This window comes from Carassius carassius, chromosome 12 (assembly GCF_963082965.1).
Source record: "Carassius carassius chromosome 12, fCarCar2.1, whole genome shotgun sequence".
Taxonomy (NCBI): Eukaryota; Metazoa; Chordata; class Actinopteri; order Cypriniformes; family Cyprinidae; genus Carassius; species Carassius carassius.
Window position 1 is genome coordinate 8,187,161 of NC_081766.1, and position 15,440 is coordinate 8,202,600.

The 15,440-nt window shown below is 36.2% G+C and overlaps 1 protein-coding gene across 1 annotated transcript in view; it reads left to right on the forward strand.

The window, feature by feature from the left end:
• Positions 1-15,440, forward strand: part of LOC132154675 (heparan-sulfate 6-O-sulfotransferase 1-A) — a 130,859-nt gene extending 115,419 nt beyond the window's left edge. Inside the window, exon 2 of the mRNA XM_059563322.1 lies at positions 13,153-15,440. Coding sequence (XP_059419305.1) covers positions 13,153-13,876 — 724 coding nt within the window. The 3' untranslated portion in view covers positions 13,877-15,440. The remainder of the gene's footprint in view (positions 1-13,152) is intronic.

Consider the following 15,440-nt stretch of genomic DNA (forward strand, 5'->3'; position numbering starts at 1 on the left):
AGACGTCTGAGCACATTATAAATGACAGACCAGCTTTTTAGTGGCATGACTAATTTACAGCCAAACACCGACTGCCTGTGGAAAGCATGGCCCATGAGGCACTGAACAGCTGTGAGCGTGCGTGTCTGGCTGTTTGTTCACGGCACCATCGGCATACACATTCTGTGAAGGTTTAACTTACATCAGTACATCATGAGAGTTCTGCTGCGATGGAGAATGATTGCACCGCTCGAGATAGAACCGGCCTCATGACTCACTCTCAGCTCAGAGGAGGTGCAGGTGAGGGAATATTCATCTGAAGTAGAAACGAAGCTTCATCAAAAGCCAAAATGTATTGATAGAGACAAAATAACGGCCTAAAAATGTAACCGTTTGTGTGTGTGTCGTTAGACCTGTGGGAACCTCATTAGTTGTCATTGTTACAATAAGACATCCCCATTTTCTGTGTTTGGATCTTAGTAGCGAGTGATTTCTGAAAAGAGACCTGTCACTCAAACGGCCTGTCATCTAAGCTCTCTCAAAGAGATGCCACAGAGTGTCAGCCTTCATTCACTCCCTCAAACTAGAACGGGTCCCATGCCAAGTGTGGGGTCTGATGGAATGCTCTCAAGCTCCACTGGCTTTCAACTTCCCTTCCAAATTAAGGTCTTTTGTGGCCAGACTTGGCTGCTTTTTTCTTTTCAGTGTGAAAATAGACAGATTTCTAGAAGTGAGTCAACCTTCTCCTTTCAGAGCCATCAGATGCACGCTGTTTAAAGCAGAGTCAATGGGCTCTGTGAGGAGTGTTTAGAAGATGTAAACAGGGAGATGAGGAGCTCGGCTGTATGCTATGGGCTTTTTGTCTGTAGTGTATAAGGGCTTTTAACTTTGTGACTGTCAGTCAGCGAGTCGAGGGGCCGAGCGCTTGTCTGATTGAGATGAATGCTGGGAGGAAGATCTTTAGGAGGAAGAATTTTATGGGATGGGTATTTGTGACAGCTGTCAGGTCTGTGGAATAAGGTGGCACACATTGATATGTCCTCCGAAACATGCAGCAGTGCTGTGAAAGATTGTGTGTAGAGTCCTGTTACCTGTCGGTCAAATTCCCATGAAGCCATAGTGTGTCATGGGTATATGTTCTTGATATTGATATTGTCAGTTGTCTGCCCAAGCTTATAGCCATGGTCAGGTCATGGTCCAGCAAGGCTGCACAAAGACCTCTGCTGTCCCTAGAGGGAGACTGCTTATTCTTTTTTTAAAGGAATAGTTCACCCAAAAAAAGAAGAATTGTTAAAAGTGGATTCCATCCAAGATATAGATGATTTCTTAATTAGAACAGATTTGGAGAACTGTAGCAATACTTCATTTGCTTACCAACTGATCTTGTGCAGTGAATGGGTGCCGTCAGAATAAGAGTTTAGACAGCTGATAAAAACCTCACAATAATCCATAGCATGACTCCAGTCCATCAGTTAAAGTCATGTGAAGCAAGTAACTGCGTGTTTGTAATAAATAAAAACATCAAGAAGTTTTTAACTTCAAACCATTGCTTCCAGCTAAAATACAAGTCCTCTATGCATAATATTGAAGGGAAACCTGAGAGTGAGTACATTTTCTGCAAATTGTCAATTTTTGGGTGAGCTATTGCTTATGCTATAAGCTACAAAAACACCAGGCCCCAGATTTACAAAGCAATAATAAAAAAAAAATGTAACTGCTATTTACTTGTCATTTTCTACCTTTTTTTTGTATTCGTAAACATATTTCTTAAGAAAGGACTTCTCTTTTTTTTCTGAAGACTGTTCTAAAGACAAATACCAAGAGTCTGAATTGTTGAAAAGAATGTAAAAAAAAAAAAACACGTTTAAACTTCAGGTGGCTAAGATTGTTAATGATTGTATTGGTCTGCTTCAAATATTGAGCATTACAAAAATAGCTACATATTAGGGATGTCCCAGTCAGGTTTTTTTGTGCACGATCCAATCTCCGTTGAATATTGAGTATCTGCTGATACCAAGTCCAGATCCGATACCTGTATTTTCATTTACATTACATTTACATTTATTCATTTAGCAGATGCTTTTATCCAAAGCGACTTGAGGACAGTGGAAGCAATCAAAAACAACAAAAAGAGCAATGATATATAAGTGCTATAACAAGTCTCAGTTAGGTTAACACAGTACACCTAGCATGGGATTTTAAATAATATAATATAAAGAAAACAGATAGAATAAAAAAAGAATAGAGCAAGCTAGTGTTAGAGGTCTTTACACATACAGACACACACATACAATTGCATAATTAATGAAAAGAAAATAGAATATAAAAAGATTAGAAAGGTAGTTAGATTTTTTTAAAGAATAGAATTAGAATAGTGAGTGTTATTTTCCTAATCAAATATGTTAAACATGGAAGCTTGAACATGTCTGAGGCACTAGAACATACCTCACTGGTTCTTGCATGTAACGCATGCACTTTTAAGTGTCTTGTTTTTTTAATGGCGGTTGGCAAACCTAATGGAAGGTACATATCGCCACCCACTACACAACACCAGCATGACAGTTGACGTAAAATAATGATCAGGCTTAGAATAGCCAATACTGATCAGTAAAAAAAAAAAATCACCCCCAATACTGATCCTTGAGATCGGCTCAGGAAATCCCTACTACATATAATTAGTGTAATGAGTGATCTACACAAGTACTTTGTATATAGAGCACACCAGTGATCGGTTATGATTATGCATGACATGTTGTTGTTGTTTGTTTTTTCACATTCCGTAACAACTCTTCTAAAATAAGGGAATTTTTATAAAGGGAATATCATAAAACTTTTCTGCAGCATTCAGCACATGTGAGAGCATCTATACACAGGAAGCTTTCACTGTAATAGCTAGACACACAATTACAGACACAGACACATATGCATTTACTAGAGAGAATGCAAGTGAATGCAGCAGACCACTCCATCTTGAAATAGGCTCTTTAAAATAGGCAGCTCAAAAAGATGGCCTTTGAGGTGTTTTCATTCTGCCTGTGTCTCCTTACGAAAAAAAATAATGTGTTCTTAAAAAATATATTTGAGAACTTCTTAGGATTTTTTTCAAGAATTGCACTCAGGAACATATGCTCTGCAAAGCACACAAATATATCTGCAATGAAATATACTTGTATTTATATTTGACATTTCTGTCAAAACATTGCATTCTGGGATGTTTTGACATCCTTGTCCGTGACAGATACAGAAGATTGTTAACTGCATACTAGTTTAGAACAGCTATAATATCAAATAATGTTGTCTAGGTTTTGTAGCAGGTCACTAGGATTTGAGCGTTTCTTGTGTGTGTTTGAGCATAATTTGTGACTAAAAATGTGTTATATAAGATATGTCATCTAAGTTCATTATTTTGTCTTATTATGTGCCTTTCCTCCGATTTGGATGGCATGATAACTCTCCTCCGTGGCAGAGGCAAAACTGTATTTTCCCATATCGCATAAGAGTGTGGCATGTCCTCAACTAGCGCCGCCAATTATCAAGAGTACCTGCAGTTCATATCAGCGTGAAGCAGCAGAATCTCATGTACCTTGTCTCTAATAAGAACCCAGCAGGAGAAGGACTGCTGAGTCTTACAGGCCACAAAACAACAGCCTCCGTCTCTCTCTCTCTCTCTCTCACGTACACACACGCTCACCTGTGGGCCACCATTCAGGATTAATGCAGCTACACAATTAAAGTTCTTCATGAGCTCAGTGCATGTTATGGTGTTAACTGAGCTGTTAAACCACCTTGAGACTTTAATTACCAGATTCAGAGTGCAGGTTTGACAGGTGGATTAAAAACTGTTGTTCTTCATCTCAACTGATGCATCACAATCCAAAAACTTAGACTATATTAAATAGTTTTGGGAGGACAAACAAACACATGAATGTTGTTGCTCATGCATTTATACAATTGTCAGTTTTCCTATTTAGTCTGTCGTTTAATAATTTTGTAATATTGTTTGGCCTATGTGTCTGTAGTAGTCTAGTCATTAACAAATGATTGTGAAATTGAAAATTATCATTGAAATTGTTATTTATTTGTCATATAATACACTGTGTATTAGTGTTTTTACTCTATTATATATAATATATACATTCACACTACATTTCAAAAGTTTGGGTTCATTCATTTATTTTTGTTGTTGTTGTTGTATCTTGAAGGAAGTCTCTTATGCTCGAGAAGAATGCATTTATTTGATCAAAATCACAGTAAAAACCGTAATAACTGTGAAATAGTATTAGAATTTAAAATTGTTTAGCCTAATAGTTTTCTATTTCTTTATACATTTTAAAGTGTAATTTATTAATGCCCATTACTCCAGTTTTCAGTGTCCAATTATGCTTCGGAAATCATTCTAATTTAGTGCTTTTGTTATTATCAATGTTGAAAGCTCAATATTTTAATATAATTGCTTAATATAATTTTTTTTGTTTGAAATAGATGTTTTGTAAAACATTATAAATGTCTTAACTGTCACTTTTGATCAATTTAATGTGCCCTTGCTGAATAAAAGTATTAATTTGTTAAAAATATATATAATTATAAAAATAATACTAATCTTACTGACACCAAATGTTTGAACAGTAGTGTATTTTTGATATTATGAAGATTTTTTGTTTTGGTTCGGTTTGTTTTAGTAAAAAAAATAATAATAATAAAATGTTGTTATTATTTCGGCAAATGATGAACCAATTTTTTAAAATACTGTTGATCATTTTGAGGAAAAACAAAGTAAAGTCCTGCGAGCCAGAATTCCAACAGCTTTCACATTGCTATTTAAACCATAACGAGTTTCCTGCTGTGTTTAGTTGTGTGTAAGACAATTGAATCATGGTTTATTTTTCCTTATATTTTTTGTCATGACTTCAAACTCTCTGTAGTGTGCGTATATTTGAAGATTGTGATGCCTTATCCCTGTGGCGACAGCAGTTCGGAAAGACTTCTTAACAACTGGGGGATATTTGGGAGTCAGCGGGACGTTTACATTGAGCTGAACTCACAGTTGCTTCCATTCAAAACATTCCACTGGTGTGACGCCCTAGATACAGAAGTTTTCCCAGAATTCTTTGTGTTTGTGTGCATGTCATGGGTGTGTATCCTACAGTTAATCTGTCTTAACGTGTCACTCTCTGATTTCATTCCTCTGAGCCAGAGGTTGAGGAGTTTGCGGCACAGCTGTGAGTTATGATTGACTTCGTTGTGTTCGGCCAATAGAACCCCTGCATCATCAGTTACTGGGGTAGTAATATTAATACACCCAGCCCGTTTCCAACAAATTGCAGCACTGACTTAAACACCCTCCACCAGCCAACACTTATCAAGAACAGATGCTTAAGAAACAGATGTAGAGTTGCAGTGTTTCCAGGGTCCACAGTATATATTTTGCCACACCTGCCAATGGTGAGTGAATTCCCAGTGAACCTCAAGACACACTCCATTGTTGTTGGTTTTTTTTGTGGCTTAAAGTGAGGAATTTTCCCCTTTTACACCACAATTCAAGGTCTATATCTGTTTTTGGTTTACCCCACCATGGAATGGAAAATAATAAAAAAAAATAATTCCCCCTACCATTCTGACTTTTTTTTTAAGAATTGCGACAAAGAAAAAAAAAGGTAATAATCGTGAGATATAAACTCAGAAATGCATAAAAAGTCTGAATTGTGAGATAAGATTTTTTAATGTTGAGCTCTATATGATGAGTTTACTGGTATGAGGTTACTAAGCTAACAATGTGCTACTCTAATAAGCACAACAATTCATAGCGGATACAAATATTAGGTAAAATATAAATGTTTTTATTATATTTGATCTACTTTTTTTCAGTATTTAATAAGAAACAGGTTTTCCACACCATTTCAACAAGCACTGAATGTAGTTTGTAGAAGTGAAATTTTGGACCAATCAGGTTCTATATTTTACAGTGGGGGCGGGGTTCAATAACCATAAAAAGAAGCCTTGTTACTCATTAGAAGGGAAACATTTGCATATTCAGAATATGGTTTTATCCAAGAAGGATACATGCACATCTGCCTTAGATTTTAAACACTGTATCTTTGCAGGAATAACAAGTTTGGGACAACATTTACAACACTACTTTCCTCATCTCTAATTGGATAAACAGCCAAGGGCATTCTTCCTATATCAATTCTACCCATATATTTATTCCAAGGAGACATGAAGAATAAAAGTCACAGACACTCTCTCAGTTTGGGGTCAGAGGTCGGTTGAGTGGAAGCAGATCCTGCCTCTTCCTCAGGAGAACTCAAAAACAGGATTTCCTAGATAGGAAAACCACAGACAGTCTCTCGCTCTCTCATAGGTTCTTGACATTTATGCATTTATGCAAATATTATATATTATTATATTATGTACATTCTCAATCTGTACACTATATTTCCCAGGCTGTACCACTGTATCATTTCAGAGTGGAGAGAAATGTCTAGTTGTTTAGACATCGATAGTTTTCTTTTTGCAGCACTTCACTGAAGTCCATTATCGTATTTGAGTACAAACATTGAGAGTCTGAGCTTGAGTGTGAGAGATGGATGCAAGCGGTGGCTCTCGATCCGGAACTCTCTGCTGCCTCGTCCCCAGGGACAGAAAGTGGCTAATCAATTTCAGACCAATGGGAGCTTCATTTACATCACAAAAGCTAATTATTGCGGCCTAATCAATCAGCACATCCTAATTAGCTCAGGGCTTGAGCTGGGACTGCCAAAAAGAGAGAGAGAGAAAGAGAGAGAAACGTTTTCAGACATGCTGTTATTACATATCCAGACAAGCCTGAGGTGAGCGACATTGTTATACCTACAGAGACAGAACGAGAGCAGCTGGCAAAAAAAAAAAGATGTACGGATGAATGTTCTCTTGTTTTAATAACATTCCCAAAATCCCTTACATTTTTCCGCCCTTTATGGCTTTGGTCCTGGAAAGCATGTGTGGAGGTCTGATTAAAGACATCACTCATTTTGGTGTGTGTGTGTGTGTGTGAACTTGGAAAACTCAAAAAGTCCTGAGAGATACAGTAGTTGGGATTTCTGTGAAATAAGTTTGGAGGCAATACATTTTTATTATTATTATTGAAAGAAATCTGTATTTTAATTCAGCAAGGATGGATTACACTGATCAAAAGTGACAGAAAAAGACTATTATAACATAGAATTTTAGAAAAGATTTATATTTCAGATAAACATGTTTGAACTTCCTATCCTGAATAAAGCATCCCATTTTCCAGCAAAATATTAAGCAGCAGAACTGTTTTCAAGATTGATAATAAGAAGAAATGTTTCTTTAATACCAAATCAGCATATTAGAATGGTTTCTGAAGGATCATGTGTCACTGAAGACTGGAATAGGAATCAAAGGAATGAATGGCATTTTAAAGTATATGAAACTATAAATCAGTTATAAATCAGTTATTTTAAATATGAATAATATTTCACTATATATATATATATATATATATATATATATATATATATATATATATATATATATATATATATATATATATATTTAAAACTCTTTAAATGAGAAGGTGTGCCCAAACTTTTGGTCTGTTCCTTATATATATATATATATATATATATATATATATATATATATATATATATATACATATACATATACATATACATATACATATATATATACATATACATATATATATATATATACACATATATATATATATATATACATATATATATATATATATATACACATATATATATGTATATATATATATACACACATATATATATATATATATACACATATATATATGTATATGTGTATATATATATATATACACATATATATATATATATATATATATATATATATATATATATATATATATATATATATATATATATATATATATATATATATATATATTTATTTATTTTTATTTTATTTATTTTTTTGCACCGTGATGGACAATAAAATGAATGTAATAATCCCATCGATTTACACAGAAGAAGGGATCCAAACCATATTTAGGGACTTGGAATATGTCTTTTTTGATTTGAGCCATTAAAGAACCATCTAGCAGCCACATTTTTTAGCTTTATATGGCATTTGATTCCCTTTTTACTGAACTGTACCTGTTCTGGTAATTGTCTTTAACATGATTTGGGCACTGTAATGATGAAGTGAAGCAGTAAGTGGTTGAGTGATGTATAGAGCGAGGGTGTTTTGTGGTGAGTTGTGACTCTGCCGCACTACTTCCCTCCAGGTGTTTGTTTTTGTGACTGAGGAAATTGCTCATAAATTTCAAATGACGCTTTGCAGAGAGACCCAGATTTCCCCAGATTCCCTTACAGTCAGATTTACGATACAGCAGAAAACTGGTGCTGATATTAATGGGTAGCGCCCGCATCCACCCTCTACCCTTTTGCACACAAAAATACACGTAATCTTACACAGTACCATAGCGATTGTTTAGGAAAATGATTTTATGATTTAAATAATTACTTATTACTAGCGCTCCTATGTTCTTCTTATAGCTGCATTAAATCTGTCATGTTTATTGAATTCACCTCCCACTATTTTTGTCTCTTCAGTTGTGTTGACAGTGATGATGTGCAATTTGTAGCCAGTCCCTAAATATTATAAATGTAATATAAAAATACACAAAGAGTATATATTGTATTGTAGGTCCTTAGCTTTCCTGCAGTATGTGTGTTTATGGTGTGACCCTGACTTTGCCATCCGCTCGTGCTGTTTGTTCATGGATATGCAGAAAGGACCTTAATACAGGCAAAGTCTTGTTTAGTTTTGTAGCAATATGCTTGCGCCAGCAATTTTCTCTCATTTCTTCCTGTTGCACTAGTAGGACAATGACCCCGACCTGTTATTATTACCCTTTCCCTTCTATTCTGGCTCTACTTTACTTACTACTCAGTTTCTCACTACAACAGTCTAGCTGTTTAGTTTCAAAATATATGTATATTACATTTATATATATTGCATATATTACCTGTCTCTCTACTATTTATCACATGTAGTTCCTACAACAGTCTAGCTGTTTAGTTTACCTTAAAGAAATTCTGCTTGAATGGTGTGTAGTTAAATGTGACCGATACTGAGCCTTTATATTTGTGTTTAATGGTAGTAAATGCAAGTACATCTTATTTACGGAAAGATCCCTGAGAATTCTGTGTACATATCACCACCAAGTGGCTGTGACTTGAGCTGCATTTCAGTAAGCTGCTCACGACTCAGCAGTGCCCCAGAGGAGTGTGACTTCAGACACACCATGATTGAAAACAGAGGAAAAAGGTCATCGGATAGGGTGGCGCTGAGCATGTAAACCAACAGGAAGGAATACATTAAACAGAACAAAGAATGAGGAGGAAAGAGCAACTGCTTTGCTCTCAGATCAGGAAAATTCACTAGATTATGTATTTTTCTATACAGGCACATCCTGGGATCTAAATTCTAGTTAAATGCTGGTGTTCCCGCTTTTTCTGGGTCTCTGCTAGAATTATGCTGAATGCTGCTGTATATCAGAACATCTCAGATTATTTGATTTGACGTGAGCCATCAGTCAGAGTTCTGTGCTGTGCTGTGCTGTGCTGTGCTGTGCTGTGTGTGTGTGTGTGTGTGTGTGTGTGTGTGTGTGTGTGTGTGTGTGTGTGTGTTTTAAGCATATTCTGTCCCTGTTGGCTCTTTCTGAAAGCATTAAACTGCTTCATGCTGTTGGCTACCGACATCCTTCATGTGTGTTCAATTTTGATAGTGACTGTGTGTGTATGTCTATTCATGTGTGTAGTACAGAGAAACACACATAAGTGCTCTTATACCTGCTGGCCTTTCTAAATGTTAGCATATAGAGTAATACTTTCAATTTCTTTTTTTATTGCTGCTTTGTATTTTTTAATTTACTGACGCTTGGTCTTTATAATTTGACCTGAAGATAACTAGGGAAGCCCTATTGTGTAATTTTGTCTTATACTTAAAGGTGATGTTATGGCAGATACTTAATATGACAACCATTATAATTAAATATAATATTAATTTATATATATATATATATATATATATATATATATATATATATATATATATATATATATATATATATATATATAGACACTGAACAAAATTATAATTGATGTTTTGCTGTGTGATAAAACCGCACATTTTAGAGTGGCCTTATATTATGGCCAGCCTAAGGCACAGCTGTGCAATAATCATGCTGTCTAATCAGCATCTTGATATGCCACACCTGTGAGGTGGATGGATTATCTCAGCAAAGAAGTGCTCACTAACAAATATTTAGACAGATTTGGGAACACTATTTGAGAGAAATAGGCCTTTTGTGTACATAGAAAAAGTCTTAGATCTTTGAGTTCAGCTTATGAAAAATGGGGCAAAAACATGTTGCATTTATTATTTTGTTCAGTGTATATATATATATATTTATATATATATATATATATATATATATTACACTCACACACACACAGATAGAGAGAGAGATAGAGAGAGAGAGAGGCTTATAGTTTTAATTATCAAACAAATATTTGATAATTTTGAAATTTGAAAACTATTTTGTTTTCATATTTTTACTCTAGATATTTTCAAATATTTAATTTAAAGATATAAAGATGCACACAAACACACACACACACACACACACACACTTAAGCAAATAAATTACTTATCAACATTTTTGTCATATTAATAATAATATATTGCTATTATAAAATGTTATTTTGATGTCTAGCAAAACAATTACAAACACACACACACACACACACATATATATACACACACACTTATATATATACAGTACAGACCAAAAGTTTGGACACACCTTCTCATTCAAAGAGTTTTCTTTATTTTCATGACTATGAAAATTGTAGATTCACACTGAAGGCATCAAAACTATGAATTAACACATGTGGAATTATATATGGAATTATATACATAACAAAAAAGTGTGAAACAACTGAAAATATGTCATATTCTAGGTTCTTTAAAGTAGCCACCTTTTGCTTTGATTACTGCTTTGCACACTCTTGGCATTCTCTTGATGAGCTTCAAGAGGTAGTCACCTGAAATGATCTTCCAACAGTCTTGAAGGAGTTCCCCGAGAGATGCTTAGCACTTGTTGGGCCTTTTGCCTTCTGTCTGCGGTCCAGTTCACCCCTAAACCATCTCGATCGGGTTCAGGTCCGGTGACTGTGGAGGCCAGGTCATCTGGCGCAGCACCCCATCACTCTCCTTCTTGGTCAAATAGCCCTTGATGCCTTCAGTGTGACTCTACAATTTTCATAGTCTGGAAAATAAAGAAAACTCTTTGAATGAGAAGGTCTGTCCAAACTTTTGGTCTGTACTGTATATATATATATATATATATATATATATATATATATATATATATATATATATATATATATATATATAGATATATATATAGATATATAGATATATATATATATATAATTATTATTATTTAAAATGTATTAATTTACTACAGAATGTTCTGTTCATTAACCCTCAGGGTCAGTGCTGTATGTAGTGTGCGAGCTTGTGGTTGAGTGGTTGCCATCTCCAGTCCTGTCTTTCACAGATGAATAAATTCATGCATCTCCAGCAGAGCTGTTAAAATAAATAAGTCTCCGTCATTCACTACACTAATGTCTGATTCATTCTGCGCCATGTACTCTCAAGTGCACAAGAGGGACGCATCCAAGAATTCACTAATTTGGTGTTGAAGTGCAGGTTCAGAATGGAAGAAAGGTGTTGTGGGACGTGTTGTGCTCTTTTCACCTGCATAATGAAGTCTCACTGAAGCATATCAAAATCAAGAGCTCTACAGTTCACTTCCCCTTTATGACTGGTTGTGTTCATTTGCTCTTTAATTATTTTTAAGCTGGAGGCAAGGATATTATAATTCTTACCTACCAGTAAAGATTAGCATATGGCAGCCGTTGGTCCTTTACTGCGATACAGATATTTATGATATGAATAATGTAAATACAGTTTATGAGAAAAAAACAATTACACACTTCATGTGTTTTAATAAAAAACAAGTCAATAAAAACCCATAAATACATTTATTTGCAGAAAATGTAAAAGACTGTCCTAGCTGTTAGAAGTTATTTTCCTTGTGGGAATTTGCAAAACTAGTCGACTAGTTGGAGGGCTGTCTAAATGATAATTTGAAAAGTGGATATCTAACGAATATAAGTAAATAATTGCTTACAGCAAGTTTGGCAGTAATTGATATGGACTTTGTAGTTTTTACAGTTATTATTGCAAATTTATTGATGCATTTGAAAAGTTTTCTCTCTCCCTGTTCCATAAGGTTTCTGACAGATTTTTTAAAGCAAAAACATAAATGCATTTAGCATTTTGCCACCTTGTAGCCAATTCTCACAAAATTGGACCATCAGCATAATTTTTTTTCCCCCACGGCTTTTAATTTGTCATAAAATGTAAATTGTGATCATATTTTCTTCTCTATTGTGACATTTATCTAAAGGAAATCGCTTTTTGAACGAGAAAAATATATAAAGCAGGAATGGGCAAATGTAAAAAATTTACAAAATGTAAAAAAAAAATACACATGGATTTAAGAAAACAGATCTTTTATAATAAACACTGCAAAATTCAGTTAAAAAACTGATTTCATGTTGACTTTAAGCAATGAATTTGCTGTCTGCTGAATTTTGATTGACACTTGGCGAACATTATTGTTCATTTGTATGATTGATAATGTTAGGATATGTTAGCATTTCTATGAATGAAAATGCATGTCAAATATCAATTTTTAAAGGTTTGCAAGGCAATCATGAGGGTTTTATAGTTAAAGCGCCCCATGTGGGCAAATTTTGCCATGTATCTTGAGAATGTCATGTGTATGATGTTGTGTTTGAAGCTTGGTATTTCCTTTCAAAAGATATAGGTCAGTAAGTGACTGTGAACCACACCCAAAGAACCATTTGATAAATTCCTTTGTTGATCTTTTGTCACGAGTTTCTCTAGATGATAAATACCAAATATGACCCATAATGGACAAACTGCCAAGGAGCTATATATGCTTTGTCTTAATTCAGGCATTCGGATGAAAAAAATCCTTACCTTAATAATTTCTGTTTTCTTGTCATCCAACAGGAAGTTCTACTACATTACCGTTTTACGGGACCCTGTGTCTCGGTACCTAAGCGAGTGGAGACACGTCCAGCGCGGGGCCACATGGAAAACCTCCCTGCACATGTGCGATGGGCGAACGCCCACACCGGAGGAGCTGCCCCCCTGCTACGAGGGCACCGACTGGTCAGGCTGCACTTTACAACAGTTCATGGACTGTCCGTACAACCTGGCAAATAACCGACAGGTGCGCATGCTGGCCGACCTCAGCCTGGTGGGCTGCTACAACATGTCCTTCATCACGGAGAAAAAGCGTGCGCAGGTACTACTCGAGTCGGCCAAGAAGAACCTACGAGACATGGCCTTCTTCGGCCTGACCGAGTTCCAGCGCAAAACGCAGTACTTGTTCGAACGGACCTTCCGCCTCAAGTTCATCCGGCCCTTCATGCAGTACAATAGCACACGGGCCGCGGGAGTGGACCTGGATAACGACACAGTGCAGCGGATCGAGGAGCTCAACGACCTGGACATGCAGTTGTACGACTACGCCAGGGATCTTTTTCAGCAGCGCTACATGTACAAGCGACAACTCGAGCGAAGAGAGCAGCGCCTTAAGAACCAGCTCGCCCTTTTCCCATTTCGCCGTGCATCCAGCTCTGATTCTGCTTCCAGGGATGATGCACCGGAGTCCGAGGCGTCCCGACTGCCCACAGAGGACTACATGAATCACATCATCGACCGTTGGTAGCAGTGCTGGGGGGAGGGGGACGGTAAATACCAGTTGAGGAGGAGAAAAGGGCTGCTAGGCCCAGGTCAAATCAAGCAGGAGAGGAACATGGCGAACAAGAAAGAGATAGAACTTTAGCGCCACAATTAAATACGGCCCTCCCCCCTTCTGTTGTGCTCCAGGATATCCTCCGGTCGTCTTGGAGAGGAAGGACTCTAAACAAGTCATGCTCTTCGCCACTAATGCGAAGACTTTGCGTGTTAGGACAGAAATGACTAACTTAAAGCACTGAGCCTGAACTTAAAACTAAGAGGCAAAGACTTCTACAGGCGCATTCGCCCACGGAAGGAAAAAACATACGTAAAAATTATCGGAATTATACTCACTGCAGATTTTAAAAGAATGAACCAATTGAAATTGCATAAGGGTATTTGCTTAAATGTCTTTTGCCATTTCAGCCATAATAACGGTCTGTCTCTATTTTTTTCATTTATTATGGTCTTATTTCTTTTAATTATTTTTGAAAGGGATTGTTCGTCCCTCAAAGAGGTAAAACTCACAGCACTGAGACCAACAGAGCTGCCTAACACTTATTAGATGCAATTTATTAGTTTTTCATAATCGTTGATGACTTGAAAAGGTCTGTTCTATTGTCCTTTTTTGTATTTGCACATCGGTTGCGAATTTCAATGGAGGGACAGACGACGTGTGGACCATAGCCATTATTTAAGCTTTCAGCATACTGTACGAGAAAATTCTGTGTGCTAAGTGTACTAATATAACCTTACCGAATGTGAGAGTTGTTTCGTTTGTCTGATCCGACAGATGTCTTGCGTGATGTTATAGACCGAGACCAATTCTAAGTTGTCATTAGCACTCAATCAAGGCCATTTCTTAGTAGCCGAAGCGGGAACCTGGTGGAGATCCAAAGAGGAAACTGTGTCTTATTTTACACTTAGTAAGGATGGGCTCTGTGTTTCTAAGCAAAGTCAAGCAATCTAAATACGACTGACTCTGTAATGACGCCTGTGTGTCAGTCAATAACAGAAGCATTGTAGAGCTTGTGTGAAAGTGTGTGTGTGAAAGAGAGTGCTCGTGAATTGCAAGAGCAGAATGAAGAAGCAGCAAATGCAGCCTTTATAAATGTCATCACCATTCCCAATTCCCTGAGACTACTCATTTTTAAGTATGCGGGTGGATGGAGGATTATTGTGTGTGTTTGAGATTCTAAGCATTCTATTGAGGATGACTGTTTTAAGTACGCAATCATGTTTGGGTGTTATTTTTTTCTGTGCGAATGTGTGCGAGTGAGTATTTCACAATCGATATCTTGCCATGGTCCTCAGGGACTGAAGCTATTGCCATTAAGGGGACAAGAATGATGTCACATGTTTCCCCTAAGTTTTGGGTTTTTTGTTGTTCAAGGAATAGTTTGCACTGAGAAGTGCACAGTTCTGTCATTATTTACTCACTCCCAATCCATGTGACCATAAAATGAGATGTTTTGCAGAATGCTTAATCTGCTCTTTTCCAAACATTGAAGGTGAATAGGAACTGGAGCTGTGGAGCACCAAAAATATATTTA